General features: G+C 49.5%; 2 protein-coding genes across 2 annotated transcripts; both read right to left on the bottom strand.

Moving 5' to 3' along the window:
• Positions 1 to 421: 421 nt before the first annotated feature.
• On the bottom strand, positions 422 to 13311 carry CLIP3 (CAP-Gly domain containing linker protein 3). Its single transcript, XM_019423097.2, has 14 exons — positions 12884 to 13311; positions 12336 to 12560; positions 9225 to 9364; positions 9052 to 9145; positions 8678 to 8839; positions 8099 to 8217; positions 6971 to 7207; positions 4524 to 4659; positions 4247 to 4375; positions 3228 to 3371; positions 3026 to 3149; positions 2769 to 2833; positions 2313 to 2385; positions 422 to 1974 (listed from the first exon to the last, which is right to left on the bottom strand). Exons 2-14 carry the CDS (start codon positions 12499 to 12501, stop codon positions 1920 to 1922), a joined length of 1644 nt encoding a protein of 547 aa, XP_019278642.1. The 5' UTR covers positions 12502 to 12560; positions 12884 to 13311; the 3' UTR covers positions 422 to 1919.
• Positions 13312 to 14606: 1295 nt separating this feature from the next.
• THAP8 (THAP domain containing 8) lies at positions 14607 to 27466 on the bottom strand. The gene is made up of 3 exons (XM_019423228.2): positions 27218 to 27466; positions 17166 to 17358; positions 14607 to 16933 (listed from the first exon to the last, which is right to left on the bottom strand). Exons 1-3 carry the CDS (start codon positions 27298 to 27300, stop codon positions 16538 to 16540), a joined length of 672 nt encoding a protein of 223 aa, XP_019278773.1. The 5' UTR covers positions 27301 to 27466; the 3' UTR covers positions 14607 to 16537.
• Positions 27467 to 27474: the final 8 nt, after the last annotated feature.

The following is a 27474-nucleotide window of genomic DNA, read 5'->3' as shown; positions in this document are numbered from 1 at the left end:
TCTCAAACCAACGGGAACTCTCAAAGGTCCTAAGGGTCCGCCTTCCACCCAATCGGCGCTCTCACCCGCTACTGCCCCGCCCCTTCACTCTCGTCTATGATAGGCTGCACCTCCTGGCCTCTGAGCCACTGGGGATCCTTCGGAGACGGGCCTTCATCTGGTACTGACCAATCAGAATTCCAGAACCCAACCCGCCCACACAGTGGAGTGGGCCCAGATGGGAGGGGTACCCTTGGAATGGGGCCAGATGGGAGGGGAACCCGCTGGAAGACTAGACTATCACAACGACTTCCCGCAGGCTGAATCATTCCATACCCCAGCTGCAGGGAGGATGGTTTGAAGGAAGGACTTCCTCCCTCGTACTTCCCCAGCAATACGGAGGGAGGCCCACAACTTTCCAAATACTGACCGTACACAGAGAAACCATAGAAACATCTTTATTGAAGGGGACAGGGGTCATGCTGAATTCAGGGACATGCAGTGAAGGGGCAGTCGTGAGCTGTCCTTGGTGGTCAGGGCCCCGGGTCCACCCTGGACCCCCTGGGCCTTCAGGTTCTCCCTCAGACCGTTGGTCTGGCTCGAGTGCTGTGAGGTCCTTTGGGGCCAGTGACTCAGATTTGGTGTTTTGGACCTGTGACCAGAACATAGATTGAAATAGGGGTTCCAGGATTTGGGATCCCCTCAAGGCCTTGGGGCCCTTCATGTATTAGAGATGGAGGCTTTAGGATGTGGGGTTCCCTTGGGGCTGGGGCTCTTTGCATTTGGGTGTCTTGAGATCCAACGACTCAGGGCATTGAAGTGCTCCAGTTTCCAGGGATGAGAATTCCTGTTTGGGGTCTCCTGGTGCCTATGAAGTGGGCTTGAGGTGCCCTGGGAGCCCGGGATGCATATCCTCACTGCAGTCTCCTCCATCCCAGGCACAAGGACCTCCGTGATTGGGGTTTCCTGGGGGCTTGGGATTGAATTTTTTAATTTGGGATTCCCTGGGGATTTGGGGATTCCATGATTTGAGGATCCCTGTAGTTAGGGCCTCGGGATCCTCTAGGGGCTGTAGGACTTGGGGACACAGGGGAGTATGGGACTTGTACTCTGGGGTTTGGGATCCCGAGAGTCACAGAATGGGGCCTCTAAATTTTGGGGTCCCCCAAAGGGGGAAGTCGTTACTTAAAAAATAGAGAATTTTCTGGGAGCCTGACCAGCACAGGGGCTGTGGGCCATGTGGGGTGGGCTTCATACAAGGCACTGGGGGTTTCTTGAGGGCGCAGAGGGTAGGAAGACTTAGGGGTCCTGTAATTAGCACTTCCAGGACTGTTTTGGTGTCTGTAAATTGGGGGTGACAGTGGACTGGTTAATGTGTGTCTCTTTTGTAAGAACAGGGGTCTTTGTTAATGTAGGGAGTCTCTGATTGCAGTGTAAGCTTTTGGGGTGACCATGGGGAGTCACAACATCTTGAGGGGACTGATGTTAAATGTAGGTCTGTTACTCTGTTGCTCTGGAGGCATGACCTATGTTTATTTCAAGGGGACTTGACAGAGGAGGAGTCTTTGTTAATGGGGGAGGGTTCTGATCCAGTAATGAATGATTCAGGAATGTTCTGCTCTGGAGCATTATGTAGAAGTCACCATCATTTGAGGTGATGTGGAAATATGTTATTGGGGGTCTGCTCTGAGGGGTTGGGGATAGGGACTAGCCTGAAGGTGCTACACTCAAGGAATCTCTTTCTGGGTACCTTGGGGTCTGTATTTGGGGGTTATCATGAGGGAATCTGTTAATAATGGGGCCTCAGTGATCCAGGGCTGGCTAATGGGGTCTCTATTCTGGATGTGTTACTGGGAATCTCTATCTCAGGGTGATTCAGGGGCTCCTTGTGTCAGGAGATGCTAGAGGGGACTCTGTGACTCTGTCAGGTATCCAGGCCTCTAAGACTGCATCTCTGCCCTCAGCATCCAGGGAAACCAGCAGCAGAAGAGCAACCTGGAAAGGAGAATCATATCCATCACGCCTTGATGCAGGGAACATCTGGATTTGGCCTTTCTGGATTCTGTCTCTACTTGTCTGGCTATGCCCTCTCAGACTCCTGTGCCGTGGAAGGTGTTCTGCCTCCTCTACCTGCCCCATACGGGTGAAAGTCCCCAGAATTCAGTGTGGGAGCTCACTCCCTAAAAACTGTTTCTGGGTAGGCTGATTAGCCACTAGTTTTCCTAACCTCTATTTCCAGCCCCAACCAGAAGTCCAGATCCCTGTGTCCACCAGCCTTGTGCAACCTCTCCCTGAACATCCTACAGGAGGTGGGCCAAGGGTTGGCTACACACCTGGAGATGGAGTTCTCTGATGCGATGTCCTTTGGGGTCCGGACTGTCGTGAAAGTGCGTTTGGGCTGTGTCACTGAAGGAGAGGGCAAGGTCTCAGGTGACAGGATGACAGACCCTCAATACCGAACCAGACTCTTTGTCATTAATACTTGTCCATGTCCCCAGTACCCACCTCGACCTCACATTCCAATACCCATCTGGACCTCTTATCAATAATATTCTGTGTCCCTCAATACCTACTCATGTCCCCAGTGTCTGCCCAGAGCCTTGTTGTTAACATCCCCATACCCCATAGCACCTATCCTCTTTGGGATCCTGTCTCATCATTTTCCTGGACCCCATGTCCCCTGTGAAATACTGGAGATTTTGCCACCAGCATATACCTGAAAACCCATGACCCTCCTATCCCCAAACCTTCACTCCTCCTCTACCTCTTACACTCCAGCCCCAACTCACTTGTCACTTGATGCACTTTTTTGGCTCCCACATTGTCCCCAGGGGGGTCAGTGGATCCACCAATCCTGGGGAGACATAAGAGGAGTAGGAGAAGTCAGAGTCACAAGAGGAGCTGAACCCATGGGGCCTATGCAGAAAGAGCTATGGTGTGGAGGTGGGTATCCACACTGTCCTGCTGGTACAAGAGGAAGAGACATCTAACAGGGGAATCAGGGTTCTGGGAAGTGCCCTGGGTTTGGGTTAGAGTTTGGGCTCACCTCTGAATTCGGGATGCCGGTGCAAAGACTCCATGCCGCGGGGGACAGGTAAAGTACCGGACACCGAAGACAGAGCCATCATGCTTTCCAGTGGGCTGGTCTAGCTCAATGCCATACCAGTAACCTGCAGCAGTAAGGTGTCAGGATGCCTCAAGGTCCTGCCTGCCTGCCCCCACCCTACCCCCCAGATCACTGTCCTTACCTGGGGCAAAGTCTGTCTTCCCATAGAAGCGCACAATCCCTTGCTTCTGGCCAGCAACAAGGACTTGGTCTCCAACCTCAGCCTTGGCTCCCTCTCGCTGCTGCAGGCTCCCCAGAGATGGGGATGACGGGGGCTTCTTCTTGCCTGGGGTAAAGGGTACATGGGGAGGGAGTGGGGCCCCCAGATGCCAGCCCTGGGGACCCCATGCCACCCAAAAAGACCCAAGGTAGAAGCTCTGTCCTGGCTCCTGTCAGGAACTCTAGAGCCTTCCCAAGAACTGGGGGGCTTTAGGCTTGAAAGGAAACAATCTCAACTGTAAGAAAACTGGGGGTGGGGGTTAGGCATGAGGGTCAAGAACCTGGAGAACCCCCAAATCCTTTCTCAAAGCTGAAGTTATTTGGGTCAAAAGAAAAACTGAGTCACAAAAGTAAGGAGCCCAGAAATTATCCTTTTAAGGTGAAGGAAGTAGGGGCACCTTGGTGGTTCAGTCGGTTAAGCGTCTGACTCTTGATTTTGGCTCAGGTCATGATCACAGGGTCATGAGATCAAGCTCTGCATCGGGCTCTTCATGGAGCCTGCTTAGGATTCTTTCTCCCCTGCTTCTCTCTGCCCCTCACCTGCATGTACATGTGCACGGTCTCTCTCTCTCTCTCTCTCAAAATAAATAAACATTTAAAAATAAATAAATAAAATGAAGGAAAGGGTTGGGTGTGAAGATAAATCAAGTCACTAAATCCAGGAACCCCACAGATTCTTCCCTAAAACTGGGGGAAAACCCTTGGGCCTGAGGGGAAACTAAGTCATAGAAAGCAGAGAACCCCCAGATCTTTTCAGGAACTGGGGGGTGGGTGGGCAGTACCAAGTCAAAGGAGAAACAGAGTCATAGAAGTGAAGAACTCAAGAGATTGTCTTCTAAAACAGGAGTTTGGGCCTGAGGATAAACTGAGTCACTGAAGCTGGGCTACCCATAGAATATCCTCAAATTGGCTCTCCTCCTACCCAGAAGGCTCCCCTCTGACCTTTATGTTCCCTGCGGCCTTTCCCAGTGACACGGGAAAAGTCCATCCGAGGAGTCCGAGGTGTGGAGGTGACTGATGAGGGGGGCGCATCCACTACTTTGGAGATCTTGGACACAGAGGCAAAGAGACCTGCGGGGACAGAACGTGGGCTGGGAGCTGTCCAAGCCTCTGCCCTCTGCCCAGTCATCATCTCCCTACCCCCATTACCCAGTCAGCAGCATCAGAACTACTGAGTGGACCCCACCACCACCCCGTTTGAGCCCCAGGTGGGACTGACCCTGCTTGGGAGGGCAGATGAAGTACCGGACACCCCCAACACTGCCATCATTCTTGCCCTCGGGTTCATCCAGCTCCACGCCCACCCACTGGCCACTGGCGAACTCCGTGGTCCCGCAGAACCGAAGTGTGCCCGTCTGAGGAAACAAGGGAGGATATGGTTTGGCGGGGGTGGTCCTTGGGGGGCCATGACAGATCCCTGGTACATCCCTGGTGAGTGGATGAGGGAGCCCTAAGCTCAAATCTGTTTGGACATTACCATTTATTGGCTATATGACTTAACATCACTGTGCCTCAGTGTCCTCATCTATGACATGGGAACAGAAATCACACCTACCTTATAGAATGGTTATAGAGCTTCCCTGTCCAATGCAATAAACAGCCATTAGCCACATACAACAATTTAAATTAACTGAAATTAAAATTAAATTTAGTTTTCCTGGTTGCACTAGCCACATTTCAAGGGCTAGTAGCCACATGTGGCTTATGGCTACTTTACTAGACAATACAGACACAATATTTCCATCATCACAGAAAGGTCTACTGGACAGGGCTGTTATAGCCTCAGAACAGGGCCTGGTGCTGAGTGAGGGATCAGCGAGTGTTGACTATTACTGTCTTGTAACTTTGGTCAAATGACCTCCTAGGCCTTAGTTTCGTCTGCAAAATGGAGAGAATAATGCACCTTAGAGCCTGGCTGTCTGGTTGAAACATCTGTAATGTATGTAGATTTGTTTAGTTGTGGTGAGCCCTCGTGGCTATTAGCATCGTGTGAGGCTGCTTCACTCTCAAAGTTCTGGTTCCTTGCCTATAAAATGGGTGGATTAATAGTGCCTATTTTGGAGGATTGCTGTGGGGGTCAGAATAGTGCCTGGCACACAGACAGCACTTGGAATGCACCAAGGCTTCTTCTAAGGGCTTTACAGATTTTAATTAGTTTAATCCTCATACAACCCGAGGTGGGTACTGTTACCAGCTCCATTTTACACATGAAGAAACTGATACCCAGAGAGGTGGGATCAGTGGCCGCAGGTCCCACAGCTGGAAAGCAGGAAAGCTGAGGTTTGCCTGAACTTCTAACCACTGTACTATACTGCTTCTCTCAGAGGCAGATTGTCATTATTGTTCTTATCTTCAAACCAAAGGTTTCACCTCTCTGAGCCTCCTACAGTCTTCTGGGTTCTATAATGGGAAGAGTCAACCCATTCTGCTTTCAGAATTGTCACATAAATTTGACAAGATCATGCACGGAAAGCTCTACAGGCAGGGCTGATGCATGCCAAACTCTTGATTAGGAAACGCAATGTGACTTTTACAGTTTCTCACTGTGTAAGAAACTAGATTCAAATTCCTTCCGGTGGCCTACATGTCTGGTATGATCCAGCCCCCTACTGACCTCTCCCCTTCGTCCTCTGGTTATATTACCCCTTCCCTCCTCTTGGCCTCTGAACCTGCCGTCTCCTCTGTCTCCATACTGTAGTGTGTGAGCTCCCTCCTCTCTCAGCTCAGATATCAGCTCCTGAGAGAAGCCTTTGGAACACCCCAGCAGCTAAAACTGCATTCGCCTTCAGCCAGGGGAAATTTACTAAATCCAAACATTTTTAAGTTAAAAAAAATTTTTTTAAGTAATCACAGAGTCCAATGTGGCGCTCAAACTCATGACCCCAAGATCAAGAGTCATATGCTCTACTGACTGAGCCAGCCAGGCTCCCCTAAATCCAAGCATTTAATGGTTTTCAAAGCCTCTGTTGCTACCAGAAATTATCTTAACTGTGGATTTATTTTATTGGCTGTCTCTCGTTAGAAAAGAAGCTCCATAAGAGTGGGTGTGGGCTCACACACAGCCCTTTATTCCCAAGGAGAGGCTGGGTCCGCATAGAGACTGAGGGACACCAGATAAATAAATAAGTCAAAGTTGGAATACCTGGATAAGTGAAGATTCTCTCTGCCCTTTGGGCCTTTATACCTGCTCCCTCTATGCGGGATCCCTTCTCCTTTTCTTCTCCTGGCTCATTCCTCCTTATCTTGAAGCGGGTGCCTCCATCCCACAATACCCCTGATTGTTCTGACCTGTCCTTTTTTCCCAAAGTGCTGACGCCTCTGGGAGCAGAGGTGGGCCTTGACTGGGGATCACAAGGCCCAGGGTAACTCACAGGTGCAGAGCTGCACTGATCACTCTGTTTGTGCTACCTCATGACCGCCACGACTATTCTGGGCTGTCACTGTCAACTGATAGATCTGTCTTCCCTCCCTGGACTGAGAGCTCAGCCTTGGGGCAAAAGGAAGCACTCACAGAATGACTGTTAGATGAAATAAATACTGTAGGAATGATGGGGGTGGAGGGGGTGGAGGGGTGGACAAAGGGGAGGGTCTACACTCTGTCCAAAGACCCATCTCTGAGGCACGAGGGCTGACTCCTGCTCTCCACACCTTTCCCCAGGCCCTGACCTTCTGGCCATCCAGCAGCACGCGGTCTCCCAGACGCAGGCCCAATGCACTGAGCATGAGATTGCCTGGGACGTTGTCATAGTTGGGTAGTGTGACCTTGGGGAGGGCACAGGAGAGTGGCACAGCCTCCTCCAGCAGTGTTCGCAGCTCCTTGGCCACCAGCGCTGCCTCTGCCTTGTCCAGGGACATGTCCATGGGGTCTGGGACCACCTCTGCTGGCACCTGTCCCTTTCGGTTCTGGGGGCCAATGGGAAAAAAGGAAGTGAGAATTCAGTGGCATAGGCTGTACCTCCACCGAGCCCAAGCTCCCAGAGACCCCTAGTCCATGTAAAGCAAAGGCAGATCCAGGCCATCCCTTAGGCCATCATGGGAATAAGAAGGGGTGAGGCATTAAGTTGTAGACCACGTCCCCAGGGAAGTCCACCCTCAACCTCAGGCTCGGGATTTCAAGTAATTGAGGGTGGAACTAGGGGTGGAGCCAACAGGGAATGAAGGTCACACTTCAGTCTATAGGTCATGCTCTCAGGGAGGCCATGTTCCCAAAGATCCCAAGCCTGGAATGAGACCACGTGAGGGATGAAAATGGTCTCCTGTGGTACTGGGTCAGGTGTCCAACTGGGCCAATGGGGAATGAGGAGAGGCAGGGCTTCAGGAACACAGGCCATGTTTCCCCAGGATATCTGAGCCTGGAATAATGCAGAGTAACTGGTGTTGGAAATGGATGCTTTGGAGATCAAAGATCATACTGAGGGCTTACGGGGGGACCCAACCTTCTCATTCACAGAGAGTCTCAACTTTTTTCACAATCCTGAAATATTATCTACATACAGCCCCAGGGTCAGCCAAGATTGAAAGAAGATATTCTTTGCTGGGTAACTCTGGATAAATCACTTACTCTCTCAGCTTCAGTTTCTCTCATAGGGCTCATAATAGAGTTCACCTGACATATCATGAACACTAAGTAAACACCAGCTATCATTTCATTTGTTGAATGTATAGTAGATGATTTTTGTAACGAACTTCTAGAAACGCAAGCAGTTCTGGCCTCCCTCTCCTCCGCTGGCTGGGAAAGGGGGTGGGGAAGGAAGGAGAAGGAAGAGAATGGGGGCTGGGACAGGGATGTAGTACCCGCAGCGCCGGGTTGGCACCATGCTCCAGCAAACATTTGGCTGCGCCCAGGCACAGGTTGGAGGCAGCGATGTGCAGGGCTGAGCCGTGGTTGAAGTCACTGCACGTGGAGTTCACCACTGGGGTGTGGGAGAGAGGAGGGTTCCGGGTGAGTGGACTTGGCACCCCGCCCCCCGTAGGCCACCTTGCCACCTTAGAGTCCCCCAGCTCAAGTCCATCTCTTAACCCCGCAGACCCGAGTGCCTCCCACAGACTTCGTGTTGCAGAGCCCAGCCCCTCCAGAAGGGTCCTGTCCAGCCCCGGGGATGGATGGGTCATGGATATCTGGACCCTGTCTCTCACACCTTCTACCTCCACCCTACCACCATCGTCTCGGATCCCGGTCCCTTCTCCCTTCCCAGGCCAGACCTCAGTTCTGCCCCATCACTCAGCTGCCCTGCCTTCTTTACTTCATGTCTCCCCATCTCCCAGCACATCTTCTCCTGGCCTCCAGCACACAACAGAGGCACCCTCCTCCTGCTTCCAGCCCCCATCTTATCCTGCGTCCCATTCCCTCCAAGCCCCGACCCTCCCGCTCACCTCTCGGCCGGGCGCCCTTCAGCAGCACGCGCACAAGGTCGGGAACGTCGAAGTAGGCAGCGTAGTGAAGCGCGTTCATGTTGGTCCAGCGGCTGCGCAGTGTTACGTCCGCACCCAGCGCCAGCAGCTGCTGTGAAAGGCGCACAGCCGCCGCAGGGTCCCCTGCACGACAGCCCAGGTCAGCTTGCGTCCCCTCCTCCAAAGCCTGGGCCCAGGGCATGGGGAAGGCCCTAGGCCTCAGGGACTGTGCTTTGGGATCTTAGGCTGCGGGTTCACGGTGGGGGGTCTGAGGGCCAGGATTCTGGGTGGTTCTGAGGGTGTCATGTCTGGGCGCCTAGGTTTGGGGGCTGGTGGCTTGGGGGTGTGGACCTTACCGACTCCGTGGGCTCCAGCCTTGCACGCATAGTGGAGCAGTGTCATGTCGGTCAGCCCATCACGGTCATTCACATGGCAGCCTCGACGCAGAATCTGGGACGGAATCAAGGAGGTTTACCCAAATACATGAGGGACCCCATCCTCTCCCTCCCTGGCTTCCCAAGTATCTTACCTCATTACCGATGACATCAATCTTGTGCTGGACTTGGGGCACCCACTGGCGCACGATGGCGAACAGCTCAGGGATGGTGGTCTGCGGGTCAAAAAGAATCTCCTGGCACGCCGGGTCATTGGGGTCGAAGAACGTGAAGGCTAGGGCAGTGAGAAGTTCAAAGTCATCCCAGGCAAGCTGATCCCCTCTTTCCATCCTGAGGCAGGGGAACTCTAGGCCTTTGCCTTTAATACCCTCTAATGCATGGTCTCAAACCACACGGTGCATGGGCTACAGGCATTTTCTGTTGGCCAGAATAAGGTTTCAAAATCAGGAGGTTTCACAGAAAACTCTGCATGTCCCATGTGTCTTGAAAAGTTGGAAGATCTGGCAATCCCACAGAGCAGCAAACTGCACCCCTGGAAATGAGTGTGGAGGGAGTGCAGTACCTCAAGTCTGCATGCCCCTGGGAGGAGGGAGGCTGCCACTGCTCTAGCCCACCGTTGCCCTGGCCGAGTATGGGCACAGTTTGGCTAAATCTCAAGTAAAAACAAAAAGCCAGAAAAGCTGGCTTTTCAGAAAAATCTCCCCAATTTTTCAAATACTGTGTAGAACACATAAAATGTACCCATGGGCAGGATCCAACCTGTGGCCAGCCAGGGTGGTGCCCAGAGGAACTTCCATCTCCCCCTATTAGGCCGTGATGTCTGTTGTTTTCTGTGGTATTGCCAACACCCAGCACAGGGCCTGGCGCAGGGCAGGAACTCAGTGCATACTGAGTGAGTAAATGAATACCCAAACGATTCATAGCTCTGGATGTGTATCCAGATGATACACACCCACAGAGACAGCATCTCCAGGAATCAGCCTTTGCGTTCCTCTTTAAACCAGTCCCGGCACGCACAGCCCCCCTTGGCTCAGACCCTGCCCTGGCTCCCACCACACTCAAAGCACCGACCACTATCCTCTCCACAGCCCACGGGCCCTGCACAAACCGGAGGCCAGTGTGTTCTCTGCCCTCTCGCCCTCACTCATTCCACCCAGCCACACTGGCTCCTTCTGTCCTTCCAACACGCCAGGCAAATTCCTCTCAGGCACTTTGCGCTCGGCATTTTCCTTGCCCGGGACAGTCTTCCCTCAAGCCTTCTCAAGGTGTTGCAGGTTTTACTCAGATGTCACTTCTTCAGGGAGGCCTCCCCAGACCACTCTGTGTACATCAGCACCTCTGCCCTTCTCCATCTCCTGACCTTTTTTATTGCTGTAATCACGGCACCTACCACTGCTTAACATTAACTTGTTTACTCCCTTTTCCTTCCCTTTCTCCTTCCCTCTTTTCAGGTCTCACTTGTCTCCCTTGCTAGGATGTAAGCACTGTGTTTCTGTGCTGCCTTGTTCACTCCCTTCTCCCAAGGCCCGGCACAGCAGCTGGCATGCAGTAGGTGATCAATCGGTCTCTGCGGAATTAATTGTACAATTTTGATACACAAATAGACAAGTTCTTCTCAGAGCCCATCATAGCCCCCTCTCTGTCCTAGACCACATTTCCAGATTCCTTCATGTTCGGTGGTCAAACCCTCCTCGTTCTAGAAGCAAGATTCTGAGGGAGGTGAGGGTCAGGCAGGGAGCAGCCTACACTCTCTGACTTCCACCAGGGTACAGGCCCCAGCCACGTCTAGACACATTTCCAAAGGAGATTTTCCAGTTCCCTGGGGTGGATTCGTCACCTGGGACACCCAGATAATGTTCTTATTTTTCTATCAGACTGAAGTCAACTTGTAGCCTCTCTGACCCACCTCTAGTGGGTGACGTGACCACAGATGCCATCCCTTCTACCCTATCCTAGTGATGCCCACTCTTTGAACATGGTGCCTAGTTTTTGAACTTACAGCTGCTGGGGATTCCCAGACAACATCTTCCAAAAGCCTCCTCCACCCTCTCTACCCAGCAGCCAGAGGGAGCTTTTAAAAATATAAATCAGATCTGCCACTCCTCTGCTTTTAAATACCTCCCTACCAACTGCTCTCTCCTCATCACACTTATCCAAAGTCCTCGCAGTGGACGCTAAGGCCCCCCCAGATCTAGTCATTGCCAAACCCTCACCTTGACTCCCATCACTCCCTTACTACAGCTCCAAGATTGCCTTTCGTTCCTGGCCCAGGGCTTTTGCACTTGCAAAAGATAGCCCGGAACTATCTTTCTCCAGCTCTCCTATGGCTGATTCCTTCTCATCCTCTGGGTCTCAGCCTAAATGCTACCTTGTCAGAAAGACCCACTCTGACCACTCCGTCTCAAGGTGCTGCCCCCTGCCCCCCCTTTTATATGTCCAACTTTTATTTCTTTCATAGCACTCACTCCATCTGAATGTATCTGATTGATCTATTATTTGTTCCCTTCTGAGAGCAGGGATGATGCCTGGGTCACTCACCATTAATAGAAGATGATAGAGATCACCCAACATAAATCTTATCACAGACTAGTAGCAATGGATAAATATGCTTGGTGAATGATTAGACACTTTCAGTTTCTCCAAGAAAATACCCTCTCAGCTCCACACCTTCCTACCTTGGAGCCTTTACTCCTGCAGTTATCTCTCTGAGTACTCCCTTCCCTTGCCCCTTTCCCTTGTTAAACCCCAACTCATCCTTGGGTCTCCCTCAAATGTTACCCCTCACAGAAACCATGTCTTAAAAAGCTCTTGCAGCATCCCATTCTTGGCAAACACAATTCTCATCATGTCTTATAATTATATATTTATATTACTTTATACTTATCTGTGTGGTTGCCATTGAGGCCTGTAAATTCTCTCAGGGCAACAACTGGGTCTGTCTGGCTCCATGCTTTGCCCCAGCTCCTAGCATAGAGCCAGGTCCACCACAGGCTTTCAGTAAATGTTTGTTGAATGACTAAATGATTGAATGATGTGTCATGAATCAAAGATTAGGATTATTCCAATTTCGTTCTCCAACGGGTGAATGAATAAATTAACCAAAGGGGGATGCAATGGCCACCACTCACCCAGACCACTTTCAAATCACCCAGAATCTCCCCACCATCACCACCAGCAGAGCTCAGCCCAACCTCTCTGGCCACCCATGGCTCCAAACAAGATTGCAGGGTGGGGAGGATGGTTACCGTAGTCCTTGGGGAGGGGGGCAGGTGCCGAGGGGTGCACAACAGGCTTCTGCCGGCGCTCCTGGGTGGGGCTGGGGGCCTCAGGGACCAGCTCATCCTCTTCCTCCTCTTCTTCTTCCTCCCCGCGTGGTGGGGGGGCCATGGGAGCGGGATCTGTCTTAGTCATGGTCTTCAGTGGCCCTCCGGGGGGCGGGTGCAGATTTGGGGGCGGTTTTCAGGCCAATCCTGGAGACAGAGGCCAGTCACAGAGAGCCCCCAACAGGGTCTAGGGTCTGAGCCCCCAGAAGCTCCAAGGCCCCCAGTGACTCCCACACCCCCAGCTCTGGATTTTGGGCAATCATAGCGACGACCATCAGCCGTCAGAGGACCCTGGTATGCGGGCCCAGCGCCTACCACTTCCCCCCTCTTCCCCAGGTTCAGCCCCCCATTCTTCTCCTCCCGCGTCAGGCCCCTCAGTCTAGGCCGCCCCCTCCCCGGGTTTGTTTATCTCGGGATGCAGGATGCTTCGCCCCTCCCCTTCTCCGCGGGCCTCCCTCTACCCATCTTACCTCGGACTGATGGGGCTGGGGACCAAAGCTGAGACTGGGGAGACTGGAGTAATGGGGTGTCAGTGTTGGGGGAAGTGATGGGGGAGGAGAGGGAGACAGAAGGGGACGAGGCCCAGACGCCGACAGGGGATGGGGGTGGAGAAGGAGGGGCGCTGATGCGCATGCGCAGTGATACCCCCAACCAGGCGCGGGGGCGGAGATACTGGGAGGCTCCAGGCTTTGATGAAAGGGCTTGAAGCAGCGTCGTCGTGAAGAGGATAGACACGGAGGATGGAGAGAGAAAAGAAGAGATGGCCACGAAAAAGGATGTGAGACATCAAAACAGAAAGAGATGAAGCAGAGACAAGGGCAAGAAGGAGAGGGATGGGAAAGCGGGCACAGTTTTTTGTCCGTCCCCCTGGGACAGAGCCTTCCTTCCCGCAGGCCCACAAACCAGGCCAGTTAGGGCAGGGGTCTCAGTGTGGTGGTGGTTATGAGTGTTTTCCTCTCTCTGAGATCTCAGACCTGACCCTTCTCCATGGTCACCGCATACAAGGGGTGTGTCAGAGGGATGATTTTGTAGACTCCTTTCATCATCGAGGGTCATTAGTTACCGTGGTTATCATCACTGAGTGCTCAGAGAGCACTTACCAGGTTTAGAGAGGTTAAGCTACTTGCCCAAGGGCACACAGCAAGCAGATGCTGGAGCTAAGAAACCAGACAGCCTGCTGGAAACCAGACGGCCTGGCTGGAGAGTCCGGGCTCTTCATCACCATGCTACATATGGCTGTAGCAGTGTGTAGGGGCCAGATCTGCCAATGAACCCCTCCAACCCTCTCGGAACCTGTATCTCCCCTTGGGGGAAGACCTCCTGGAGCCAGCTCAGAGTCCAAGCCTTCCTGGCTCCATCACCCTGGTTTGGCTGTCACTCTTGCCTGGTGACCAGAGCTGGCACTGCCTACCACTCCAGCCCAAAGAGGACTGGGCTACTTTGCCTCCCACCCTTCATCCTTCTAATGGGCAGGGGTAGTTTCATCCCTCACCCCCCACCCCGGCCCTCATCCTGGTCTGTCCTTCATCCTCTCCCACCTGGACTGTGTTCTCCCTGCTCCTCCCTTACCCCACAACTTGCTCCCTATAATGCAGCCACAGGGACCTAACATATCACATCAGGGCCCTCCTCCATTCAGAGACATCTGCTTGCTGCACCTCGCTCTAGATAAAAGCTAGTGTTCTCAACCACAGCTCACAAGGCCCTAGGTGGACTTTCCACTATCATCTCTCCACCCTCTCCTCCTCTCACTCTCCCCCACATTCACTGCCCACCACGCTGACTTCCTTGCTCCTTCTCAGCCCAGGACCTTTGCACTGGCCGTTCCTTCTGCCCAGAATGCTCCTCCCCCAGATGCTTGGTTTCCTCTCTCCCCTAGTTTAGGATTTTACTTCTTGGCACCTTTTCAGTGAGACCTTCTCCGCTCTATCTAAAATTGCATCCCCCACACATACTCCCTTCCCTGCTTCAGTTTTTACCATAGCAACACTGCCCTCCTCCAGCTGACACCCTTGATGTTGGGCACTTGCAGGGGGTGTGCTGCTCCCTGGAACATCCAGTCCGTATGCCTTCCAAGCCAGGTCCTTCTCATCCAGGTCTCTGCTCGAACATTGTCTCCTTAGAGTCCTCTTCTCCACCCATCTGCCAGTGCCACCCCCACTCCATTACATTTTCGTTTAGTCTTTACAGCGCTTATTATAATCTGAAATTATCTTGTTTATTAGTTGACTGGTTTATATTCTACTCAAGCAGAATAGAAACACCATGAGGGCAGGACTTTGTCAGCTGTGTTCACTGCTGTACACCCAGCTCAGCACCAGACTTCGCAAAGGGTATGAGAACCAGGTATAATTCTCCCCAAATAAACAACTCTTGTTCTGCTCTGAGACTGTTTTACTGACTGTAAAGGTTCAAACTAGGAATGGCAGGAACCTGGCACCAAGGGGAACAGGGACTGATGAGGCTTGGGCCTTGGTCAGCCCCAAGGTTCAAGGGGTCCCTTAGGAGGGGGTACTTGGAACCAGACCCTTGAGGGAGCTGCAATGGCCCAGGCATGGGTGGTGGGGCTAGGCAGACCCATGTATGATGAGTGGCTCTTCCTCTGTCTTCTGTCATCTGTCCCGCAACATCTGGTCCTTATGCACTGGGGGTCTGAGTGTCCAGGAGCTCGGGCTTGGCATCCAGTGTGAGAAGTGCAGGACTTTGGGCAAGGACCACAGCTATGTCAGACCCTCCACAGATAATGGGACTCCTCACGTCCAGGGAGCTGGGCATTCCCAGACAAAGAGGGATAGAGATGGAGAACACAGGGGAATGAGGGGAGGGAAGGAGAGAGGGAAGGAAGGAAAAGGGGGGAAGAAATGGTGAGGAACATGGAGGGTGATGTGGGAGGCGGGTGTCAAGGAACACAGAGAGATGTGGGCAGAGATTTGTGGGGAGACAGGTAAACAAATGTGAGGCCAGAGAGACATTCATGGGGGAATAAAGAGGTATGGAGAAACAGGGAAATGGCGGGGGGGGGGGGTGTCAAGAGACAGATATGGGAATAGGCAAACACAGGAGAAGACAGAGAGAGACATAGACGGGGGACACAGAAAGATGCAGGTGAAGAGAGACATGGGGAAATGGAGAGACAGGAGGGAAGAGAGATGGGGCAGCAGAAACATAAAGATGAATGTGGGAGGAGAGAGGAGGAGATTGAAACACATGGATTGAACGGGGGCAGGGGAGGCAGAGAGACACTGTCAGCCCAGGGACCATGGCAGGCTGAAGAATCCCAGACCTGAGTCTGAGGTCTATCCCTACACTCTGTATGTCCCTCTTGTGCCCCAGCATGGTTAGGCCACAGTCTCAAACACAAAGCCTTCAGGGGCAGCCACACTGCAGTTCTAGCTAACTGTTCCTAGCTGACTGCTGCTAAATCTGCTGAGCCTTCAGGAAAGACCAAAAATTATTTTAAAGCACCACTGAGGCCAGAAAAATCGTATCTGTTAGCTGTGTACAACCTACTGGCCAGCAGGCAGAGACACCTTAGCCACAGAGCTACTTTGGGGGCTCCTTTTTGAAACCCCTTCCTATCTCTTGTCCAGGCAGGGCTGAGAGCCCTAGGACCTCAAAGTTGGCCCTAAGGTTTGAAGCAGGGAAAAGGCCTGGTCAAACTTTTAAAGACACAATGCCCTCCTCCAATATTCAGAAGTAAACTATAGGAGCAAAAGCGCCTTTAGATAGGGCTCGGGAGACTCTACTAGATGGGCTGCAAACTCACACTCCATAGGGGCCAGGCAGGAGCTCTCTAACCGTTTGAATCGAGGTTCTGCAACTTACTGGCTGCTTGACTTTGGGCGAGATTTGTGCCTGACTTTTCATCTGAAAAATGGGGACAACCGCAGTACCAAGGTCACAGTGAGTCTTCAGTAAGTTATTAACTCTGTCTGGCAGAGAGTAAAGGCCCCTTAAATATTATTAATATATGGAACAGCCATTACCCTGCTCTGACCAATAGTGGGTAGGCATTGCCAAACTGACTTTTTTTTTTCAAGAAAAGCCAGAAATGTGGAAACATGAATGAAATGTTCTGACTTTTAAAGGAAAATACATATGCCACGGGGGCCAGGTGGCCACATTCACCAGGCAGAGCAGGTCCTGGTGCGCCCAGCCGGCAGGCTCTCCTTGCACAGCTGCTGCGCCAGCTGTTCTAGAGCCCGCAGCTGCACCTGGTGCTGCTCCTGGCGCCGCTGCAGCCTCCGCACGCGACGTTGCAGTGCTCCCAGGATAGTGCCCAGCCCGGCCAGAGGGTGCTGGGCCTGGACTCCAGGCCGTGGCCTGGCAGGAGCAGGAGGAAGGATCAGGGGGGCCAGGAACACGGTGGCTGAGGCCTCGGGGCCTCTGGGTGCTGGCCCTAGTACCACAAGGTGCACGGGGCCAGGGGCCGAGAGAGCTGGGCCAGGGGTCGGGGGCGTGACGCCTGGTGGGGAGGGAGACACGACTGGCTTCTCGGTGCTTCGGGTACTCTGCTGCTTCTGGAAGACAAAGCATGGGGTGGGGGGCATCAGGGCCAGACTCCAAGGGGTACTGCCATCAGGTAAGGCCAGACCTCAAGGAGGAACTTCCCTCAGGAGAGAAGGGCATAGGGTCAGACTGGAGGAGGGACTTCCCTCAGGAGAGGAGGGCTGGGGATCAGACTCCATGGATTATTTCCAGGTGGGGAAGACTGGGGGTCAGACGCCAGTGGTGGGACCTCCCTTTGCTCACCTCAGTAGGCGGCGCTGGGGAGAAAATGGAGGGCACTGCATCAGGCCGCAGGTAGCGCACACCCCAGCGCCACTGGAAGCAGGAAGGTGTGAAGTGCTCACTGCACAGGTGCTGGTGGCAGCTGGGCACCCAGTCCTCATGGCCCATGTGCCGCAGCCAGGCCCGCAGCCGGGGGCCATCCTTCAGTGGGAACCTGCCAGGGGCAGTGGGGTTACGGGGTCAGTGGGGTTATGGGGTCAGCAATATCAGGTCCGGTCACACCCCTCCCTGAGGACACACACATCGGGAGGTCCCTGGGCTCCAGACCTCTGTCTCTCCAGGCTAGAAGCTGGCCCTGCCTCCTTCCCAGGCCCTACCACCAACCCACATCCCATTCTTCCACCTTTTAAACACCCAGCATCAGCCACCTCTCCTACCTCTGTTGCCCCTTCCATTCAGCCTCCATCCTCTCCTGCCTGGGCTTTTGCAACAGCCTCCTTCCTGATCTCCCTTACCCACAGCGACTCTGCCCTCCCCCAACAATCTGCTCCTCTACATGAAGCTGAGAGAGTAGTTTATGAAACTGGACAAATCTACAAAGTAGGAGATTCTACATTCATGGGGGTAGGGTGGGGTTATAGGTTAAAAGAGATTTAAGGAACATCCAATTGCAGGTTGTAGACCTCGTCTGCAACAAATCATTCCATAAAAAGACATTTTAAAACAGTTGGGGAAAATTGAGCATGAACTGGGCACTGGATAGTTGTAAGGAATTAATTTTGCTAGGTATAATAATTGTCCTGGTTTATGTTTTTAAAATAGTCATCTGTTGGAAAAACATTCTGAAATATTTATGGGCAAAAGAACTAATATCTGGAATTTACTTTAAAATACTGCATTAAAGGGGTGCCTGGGTGGCTCAGTCAGTTGGGCGGCCAACTACAGCTCAGGTCATGATCTCACGGTCTATGAGTTCGAACCCCGCATGGGGCTCTGTGCTGACAGCTCAGAGCCTGGAGCCTGCTTCCAATTCTGTGTATCCCTCTCTCTCTGCCCCTTCCCTGCTTGCTCTCTGTCTCTCTCTCTCAAAAATAATAAACATTAAAAAAAATTAAAAAAAAATAAATAAAATACTGCATTAAAGGGGTGCCTGGGTGGCTTAGTCGGTTGAGCATCCCACTCCTGGTTTTGGCTCAGGTCATGCTCTCACAGCTTCATGGGTTCAAGTCCCACATCGGGCTCTGCGTTGGTAACACAGAACCTGCTTGGGATTCTCTCTCTCCCCCTCTCTCTCTGACCCTCTCCCACTCATGCTGTCTCTCAAAATAATAAGCTTTAAAAATAAATAAATACTGTATTAAAGGTGTAAGTAGGTGGAGGGTAGATGAAAAAGATTGGCAAAATGTTGACAACTGGTAAATCTGAGTGATAGATATATGCAAATCCATTTATATAACTCTATTTTTTGGTGTATGCTTGAAAACACCTGATAAAGGTGGGGTTTTTTTTTTAATATTTACTTTTGAGAGAGAGAGTGCAAGTGGAGGAGGTGCACAGAGAGAGAGGACAGAGGATCAGAAGCGGGCTCTGCACTGACAGCAGAGAGCCTGATGCAGGCCTCGAACTCACAAACCATGAGAGCATGGCCTGAGCTGAAGTTGGACGCTTAACTGACTGAGCCACCCAGGCACCCCGTTAAAAGGTTTTTAAACAACTCAACAACAACAAAAATAACCCCATTAAAAATGGGCAAAAGACTTGGGGCACCTGGGTGGCTCAGTTGGTTAAGTGTCTGACTCTGGATTTTGGCTTAGGTCATGATATCCTGGTTTGTGGGACAGAGTCCCAAGTCAGGCTCTGTGCTGACAGTGTGGAGCCTCTTTGGGATTCTCTCTCTCCCTCTCTCTGCCCCTCTCTCTCTCAGAATAAACAAACTTAAAAAAAAAGTTTTAAATAAAAAAGAAACAAACAGCAGTGCCTGGGTAGCTCTCAGTCAGTTACTTGTCTGAGTCTTAATTTTGGCTCAGGTCATGATCTCACTGTTCGTGGGTTTGAGCCCTGCGTCAGGCTGTGCTGACAGCCTGCTTCAGATTCTGTGTCTCCCTCTCTCTCTCTCAAAAATAAACATTAAAAATTTTTTTAAATGGTTGATATGGTAGATTTTATATTACATGTATTTTACAATTAAAGGTAAAAATTAAAAATTAAAGTTTAAAAAAATGAATGAAATAAAAGCTTTCCCTGTGGGAGTGGGTGGGGATTATCTGAGACTCCAGACTGTCCACAATGGAGACCTCATTTTCCAGCTTCATTTGCAGTCAGGGGCGGCCACATAATTGAGTTCTGGACCATTTGTCCTGTGGCAGCTGTCAGAAACTGGGAGACATTAAAGGTTTATTTTAAGCCGTTAAATTTTGAGATAGTTTGTTATGTAGCATTAGATAACTAGTATGGTCAGTCATCCACATTCTACCTGCACAGTATCTTCTATATCTGCCACATGATTTACTTAATATTTTTCTTAAAACTGACCAACTTTAAGTATTTAACAAAGATACCTCAAAGAGAAAACTTTACACCACAATTTAAGATGGAAAAACCAGTATTGGGGCACCTGGGAGACTCAGCTGATTGATCTCTCAGGTCATGATCCCAGAGTTGTAGAATGGAGCCCTGTGTTGGGTTCTGTGCTGAGTGTGGAGCCTGCTTGATTCTCTCTCTCCCTCTGCCACTATCCCTGGCTCTCTCTCTCTCTCTCTCTCAAATTAAAAAAAAAAAAAAAAAAAAAAAAGAAGTCATACAGTTCTGTTAAAAAAAAAAAAAAAGAAGAAAAGTAAAGAAAACTGTATCAATTCCATGAACAGGAATTGACCAAAAAAAACAGGTAGATACCTTCATCTGCTGAGGGCTTTGAGGCCTGCTCTTTGTTAAAAGGGCAGAGTAAGGGTGTTAGAGACTGCGGGACAACACGATCCCTAGGAGACAAGGTAACAAACTCGGGCACAAAAGGAACACTATGGAACCCTAAAACAGAACGTGGAGGCACTCTATGAACTGACATGCTATTGTCAGGCATACACGTTATCTGAAAAAAGCAAAGTTCCAAACAGAGCAGATCAGCTTTTAGTAATTGTGGCAGGCTCAGTAATGGCCTCCAAAAGATATCCATGTTCTAATCCCTGGAACCTGTGAATACTACGTTGCATGACAAAAGGTGTGATTAAGTTAATGGTCCTGAGATGGGAAGTCATCCTGGATCTTTCATCTGGGCCCTAAATGCAATTACAGGTATCCCTGTAAGAGGGAGGCTGAGAAGATGTTACCTCAGATGAAAGCGGAGAAGGTGATGTGAGCACAAAGGCAGAGATTGGAATGATGCGGTCACCAGAAACTAACTGGAAGAGGCAAGAAATGGATTCTCTTACAGCCTCACAGGGAGTGCAACCCTGCCAAGGCCTTGATTCTGGCCCAGTAAAACCGACTTGCACTTCTGGTCTCCAGAATTGTGAGAGAATAATTTCTGCTGCATTAAGCCATCAAGTTTGTTTCAGTATCCACAGGAAATTAATACAGTAATAAAGGGTGAAATTAGAACATATATTCAGATTTGCTTGTATATGCATAAAGAAACTGGGAAGGCAGGGGCGCCTGGGTGGCTCAGTCAGTTAAGTGCCTGACTCTTGATTTGGGCTCAGGTCATACTCTCAGTGTTCAATGGATGGAGCCCTGCGTTGGGCTCTGTGCTGCTAATGTGAAGCCTGCTTGGGATTCTCTTTCTCCCTCTCTCTCTGCCCCTCCACCACTCATGTATAAGTGCTGTCTCTCAAAATAAAGAAATAAACATTATTTCAAAATTAAGAAAAAAAGAAAAACAAACTAGGAAGGACACATAAAAAAGGAGTTGGGTAGGATGGACAGAGATGGGGGTGGGAGCAAGACTTCTCAGCCAAAAGGCAGACAGACAGGGCGGGGGGGGGGGGGGCGGGGGGGCACAGCTAGTGCAAGAGGACAGAGGGGCTGACTCAGAAGAGCTGTGGCACCCAAAGAGCAGAACCCCAGGGCACCCAGCCAGGAACTCTGGCTGCTGCAGTCCCTTTCGTCTCTGTTTGGGATCCAAATCCTCTCATCAACCCCATTCTGCCTGGACACACACAAGAAATCTCTTGCAGCAGCCCCCTTCTTGGCAAACCCTGCCCCCTTCTTGGCAAACACTGACAAGTGACTACTCCACTTGCCCTTTTCTTCTTCCTTACTAGCGAAATTCCAACTTTAGTTGAGGTCATAAAGTGCCATGCTAAAAGACTATGTTTCCCAAGTTCCTTTGTGTAGGTGGGGCCATGTAACTAGGTTCTGGACAATGAATACTTTTGTGTTGTGTAAGAAAATCTGGAATGGTACCTGAAAGGCGAGGGGGTTCTCACATGGATCAGAGCAGCTCAAGGGGCAAAGGAGGAAAGTACAAAATCTCTTCCTAACTTGGTCTTTTTCTTATTCTTCTTTATTCCTCTGAATGGCAACATTTATAATGGACTCTAAAAATCTACCATAAGTGGGCAGTGTCCTCCTTTTCTATAGAACGGTTTAGTCTTGTTGGTCATCCTTCTAGATCATGAAGTGGTATATGCTGTTAGAAGTTCTTTTCAAAAGAAAAAAAAAGAAGTTCTTTTCTTCCTTACTAACAATCAATCCTAATGGTCTTCAGGGTGGTTAAATGCCCAGCTAAAAGACTACATTTCCTAGTTTCCTCTGTAGTTGGAGGGTGACCAATGATGGAGAACTCACCATTGGGTGGGGTTTCTGGGAAGGCTTTCTAAAGGGGGCTAATTCAGTTTGCAGTTGGAGCCCCTTTCGCTCTTCTTCCCTTTCTTCCCAGGAATGATACATGGCACTTGGCAGCCATCTTGGATGGAAGCAACATACTAAGGATGACAGGACAGAAAGAGAGGAACCTCAACCCTAACGATTGTGGACATGCCACACTGGTGCTGGTCTGTCAACCTCTGTATTTGTTTTATATGAGAGAAAAATAAACTCTTGGTAGATTATGTTATTGTTCAAAATATTCGCTGCCCTTCCTCACTTGAAGATTATATATCTCTACTCCAAAGACTTGAGGCTTGCCATAGACTTGCTTTGGCCAAATGACTGAAAGTGACATGGGCCACTTCTTTTTTTTTTAATGTTTATTTATTTGAGAGAGAGAGAAAGAAAGAGAGAGAGAAAGAGAGAGAGAGTGAGCAGAGGAAGGGCAGAGAGAGGAAGAGAGAGAATCCAAAGCAGGCTCCATGCTGTAAGCTCAGAGCCCAATGTGGGGCTCGATCTCATAAATTGTGAGATCATGACCTGAGCCGAAATCAAGTCAGACACTTAACTTACTGAGCCACCCAGGTGCCCCTGGGCCATTTCTAAATATAAAATTTGTCGGGAGCCAATGGGTGATTCTCCCTACTTTCTCTTTTCCCCCTCCTATAAGACCAGCAATATTCCATGTAGGAGAGGCTCCTTCAGCCTGAGACCCCAGTTAAGATATTGTAGAGTAGGTCCACAAATGGTCTGCAGAGGACATAGTGTGAGTGAGAAATAAACCTTTGCTGTAGTAAGCCATTGAGATTTTGCATTTGTTACGGCAGCATAATTTAAACACACTCTATCCTATAATCTCCATAATCTTTTTTAGCCAGTAATATTTCGTGACTTTCTTACTGCCAACCAAATGCAATTCCTGATAGGTCCCCCATGAGAGAGGACTCTCATATGTGCCTGAAAGGGCCTAAAATAGAACTAATGAATGTTTCCTTTGGCTGCCTGGCAGGCTCTTGTTATTCCCTGGCAGCCACATCCCTCTTTGTTTCTCCTTCTCCTTTTGCCTTCTCCTGAATCTCCTTTGGAAATAGTCCCTCGCGAAACTCTTAACTAACTATGTGGCTTCTGCAAAACTGACTCGGGGTGAGTCTAGAGATGGAAATGGGTTAGCCTGTGTGAGGGACAGCCTGATTGCCATTGGTGGGATTTATTTTATTTAATTTTTTAAATTATTTATTTATTTTGAGAGAGTGTGGGTGCACACCCCTGTGCACATGTGGCAGAGGGGCAGAGAGAATCCCAAGCAGGCTGCTGCTGTCAGCGCGGAACCCAACAGAGGACTCGATCCCACAAACCATGAGTTCATGACCTGAGCAGAAATCAAGAGTCAGACATTTAACTGACTGAGCCCCTGGGCGTCCCTGACGGGATTTAAACAACACAGATATAAACTGATCTTTATGAAGCCATCTGGCTGCTCTGCACAGTCATTATTCTCATTATTATATGTGAAGCATTTAGAACAGTTCCTGGCATATAGTAAGTGCTCTTTAAGTTCTTGTTCTTGTAAGGGCCACAAGAGTGGAAGCAGGGAGGTCAGGAAGCAGCTCTCACAATGTCTCAGTAATAGATGATGACAATCTGAATAGCAGAGGTAATGAGAAATGGTCAGACTGGAAATGTAGGGTTTTTTTTGTTATTTTCTAATAGTTTAGTTAGGAGTTTCCCATTTGCATTTATAACTGTATTGCCAAGGTGTTAGGGGTTTTATTTTGATTGGGTGGAGATGTGTTTGGGAGGTAAAGTCAAAGGATGGGTTAATGGACCTGACTGGGGCAGTGGTGCTGAAGAAAGGATCAGGAGTGACTCCCACGTTGTGTGTTCGGTTCTTCAATGTTTGACCCTTCACTTATCCATGAGTTGTCAGGACAGGAACAGGATCTCTCAGGGTCCTTTGTGTCCAGCAGGGATTTCCTTTCTCCTGGAGATACTGAATTCATAAACAATGCCAGAGCAATATATTTTATAAAGCAAATCTGGACACACTGATTTAGGTTCGAAGACTCCTCTGCATTATTCCTATTTTGTACCAGGGCCCCTCAACTGACATGGGCTGCTAGGTTTCCTTAGGAAAGCCATCTGAAATGCATTAATCGAATTCATCCAACCAATATTTACTGAGCACCCACTATGCGCCAGGCACTGTTCTAGGGCTGGAGAAATAACAGAGAGCAAGGCAGAGAAAAATCTCTGCCTTCATAGAGTGATATTCTAGTAGGGAAGACCATAAATGAATACATCAAATATGTGACATGCCAAATAGTGGTAAGCATTAAAGGGAAAAATAAAACAGGAGGTGGATAGGGAGAATACATATGTTATCTGGGAAAGGGTTATCATTTTACATAAAGTGGTGGTCATAAAGGCAAGAACTTTCCATGCAGAAGGAAAAGCACACAATCAGCAAAACTAAAAGTCAACCGACAGAATGGGAGAAGATATTTGCAAACGACATATCAGATACAGGGTTAGTATCCAAAATCTATAAAGAACTTATCAAATTCAACACCCAAAAAATAAATAATCCAGTGAAGAAATGGGCAAAAGACGTGAATAGACACTTCTCCAAAGAAGACATCCAGATGGCCAACCGACATATGAAAAATGCTCAACATCACTCATTATCAGGAAAATACAAATCAAAACCACAATGAGATACCACCTCACACCTGTCAAAATGGCTAACATTAACAACTCAGGCAACAACAGATGTTGGCGAGGATGTGGAGAAAGAGGATCTCTTTTGCATTGTTGGCGGGAATGCAAACTGGTGCAGCCACTCTGGAAAACAGTATGGAGGCTCCTCAAAAAACTAAAAATAGAACTACCCTACAACCCAGGAATTGCACTACTAGGCATTTATCCATGGGATATAGGTGTGCTGTTTCGAAGGGACACATGCATCCCCATGTTTACAGCAGCACTATCAACAATAGCTAAAGTATGGAAAGAGCCCAAATGTCCATCGATGGATAAATGGATAAAGAAAATGTGGTGTGTGTGTGTATATATATACGTATATATATATATATATACGTATATATATATGTATATATATATGTATATATATATATATATATATATATATATATATATATACATACACATACATACACAATGGAGTATTACTCGGCAATCAAAAAGAATGAAATCTTGCCTTTTGCAACTACGTGGATGGAACTGGAAGGTATTATGCTAAGTGAAATTAGTCAGAGAAAGACAAAAATCCTATGACTTCACTCGTATGAGGAATTTAAGAGACAAAACAGATGAACATAAGGGAAGGGAAACAAAAATAATATAAAAACAGGGAGGGGGACAAAACAGAAGAGACTCATAAATATGGAGAACAAACTGAGGGTTGCTGGAGGGGTTGTGGGGGGGGATGGGCTAAATGGGTAAGGGGCACTAGGGAATCTCCTCCTCCTGAAATCATTGTTGCACTATATGCTAACTAATCTGGATTTAAATTTTAAAAAATAAAAAATAAAATTTAAAAAAAAAAAGAAGGAAAAGCACAAAGCCCCTGTGGCAACAATGTGCCTGGCATGCTAGAGGAACGTCGAGTAGCCAGTGATGCTGGAGAACAGTGGTAAGGGGGAAGAAGGAGGAGGGAGATGAGTCATACAGAGACTAGGGATCGAGCTCCTGTAGAGCTTTGTAGGCCTGTCTGCTCCAGCCTCACCTTGTCTTTTATGAGTGACGTGGGAGCCAGGGGAGGGATCTGAACAGAGGAGGACTCTGATCTGACTCAGGTGTACACAAGTTCCCTGTGACTGTGTGTGGAGATCAGAATGTGGGAGTGGGTTGATCAATGAAGAGGCTACTAAAATGGTGCAGTCAGGAGGTGGTAATGGCCAGAACCAAAATGGAGGCAGAGAAGGGGGTTAGAAGTGGTCAATTCTGGATAGATTTTTAAAGGGAGAGCCCACAGGATCTGCTGACAGACTGGATGAGGAATGTGTCCTGGCTGATTCAGACTAAGGCCCCCAGGGACACACCTGTAGTCAAAGAAAGTCAGGTTTATGTACCACAGCAATGAGGGAAACTGCACACCAGAGGTACTATAAGGAGTCTCACCAAACAAAGGAAAAGACAGGGTTATTATTTGGATTTGGGGGAAGGGGTGAAATGTAAATGAAATTGTTTAGCTAGGCTTAAAGCAAAGCAGAATTGTGTGTGAAGGGATAAATACTAGGTCTGCATTGCAAAGTGAGTCCAGAGTCCTGTCTCCTTGGAAGCAATACAGTTTAGGTCAATGTGGAAAACTGTGTCCACAAATGCCTTACCTGAAGCTCTGCCCCTGGACTGTAAACTGAGGCTGCTTCTCATTGTAAAAATGACTTAACTCCCCCAGGTGTTCAGTGAGATGTTTCATTTTTACCGATATGATCTCAAACAGCAAAGTTTATCATCATCCATGTTTTTACAATGTTTTAAAAGTAGACTCCATGCCCAACATAGGGCTTGAGCTCACGACCCTGAGATCAAGTGTCTCTATCTACTGAGCCAGCCAGGCACCCCAATAGTCTAGGATTTTAGAGAACAAAGTTTCCTAGTGAAAAGCTCAAAGAAGGGGAATTTTTTCACTTTACATCTGCTGCATGTCCCTGTGAAAAATATAGAAATATTTTTTTCCTATTAACTCTTCAGCCGGCCTTTCCCATGTCTTTTATTCCAGCCGGGGAATAATAAAGAGGAAGACAGATTTTTTAAAATTATCTTTGTTTTTTTACAGTTCAAGCTAATTTTTACTTTAAGTGTGAGGAAAGAAAAGAGGTAGAGAGATGACTCTAAGGTTTCTGGCCTAAACAACAGGTAAGATGAAGTAAGTTATTAACCGAGATAGGAAAGGTTGTGGAAGGTTTGGGAGGGAGACAAGATCAGGAGCTCAGTTTCCGATGTTTTGCGTTTGAGATACCTCAACTTCGTGGACATGACAAGCGGACAGTTGTAGGCCCCTCCCTACGGTCCCACTTCTTCCGCTCGCCCCTTTCACTACCTGTAGTTAATCGTCTACACCTGAGTTTTAACACATCTGCGCCTTTCCATGTTCTGTGTTTACTGCTGAGAATACCGTCTCTTCACTTTGCTAACCCTGTTTTTAGATACCTGCGGGCTGGACCAGGTGCCGGGCAAAGGGGCAGTTATCCTCGGGCCCCGCCCCCGCAAGCCCCGCCCCGCAAGCCCCGCCCCGCACTTGCGCTCACTTGTAGAAGCTCACAGGGCGGTTGTCAGCGCCCAGTCGGCCCGCAGTGTTGGAGCAGTTCGGAGCACGGCAATACTTGGGCATGGCTCTTCAAGCCCGTTGAATCCTGCCCAGTCTGCAGCCGCACTTTGCTCCTCGCGAGGCTCCACAGAACCCGGCCCCACCCGCGCGCTCTCTGCCCGCCTCACGTGATGGCCCTTGAAGCCTCATCACGTGCGGGGAAGGGGAGAGGGCGGCTGCGCACTACGCGCCCAGTCG

This window comes from Panthera pardus, unplaced genomic scaffold (genome assembly GCF_024362965.1).
Source record: "Panthera pardus isolate Hobbes unplaced genomic scaffold, ASM2436296v1 HiC_scaffold_18, whole genome shotgun sequence".
NCBI classification, from domain to species: Eukaryota; Metazoa; Chordata; class Mammalia; order Carnivora; family Felidae; genus Panthera; species Panthera pardus.
This window is presented reverse-complemented; position numbering and strand designations above follow the sequence as displayed.

Coding starts and splice junctions, on each gene's coding strand:
- CLIP3 (XM_019423097.2), bottom strand. CDS start 12,501: ATGACTAAGACAGATCCCGCTCCCATGGCCCCCCCACCACGCGGGGAG. Junction 9,365..12,335: donor CCCCCTCCCCAAGGACTACG/GTAACCATCCTC, acceptor TCACTGCCCTAG/CCTTCACGTTCTTCGACCCC. Junction 4,660..6,970: donor TGCTGCTGGATGGCCAGAAG/GTCAGGGCCTGG, acceptor TTGTTTCCTCAG/ACGGGCACACTTCGGTTCTG.
- THAP8 (XM_019423228.2), bottom strand. CDS start 27,300: ATGCCCAAGTATTGCCGTGCTCCGAACTGCTCCAACACTGCGGGCCGA. Junction 17,359..27,217: donor CGCCCTGTGAGCTTCTACAA/GTGAGCGCAAGT, acceptor TGCCCCTGGCAG/GTTCCCACTGAAGGATGGCC. Junction 16,934..17,165: donor CCCCAGCGCCGCCTACTGAG/GTGAGCAAAGGG, acceptor TTTGTCTTCCAG/AAGCAGCAGAGTACCCGAAG.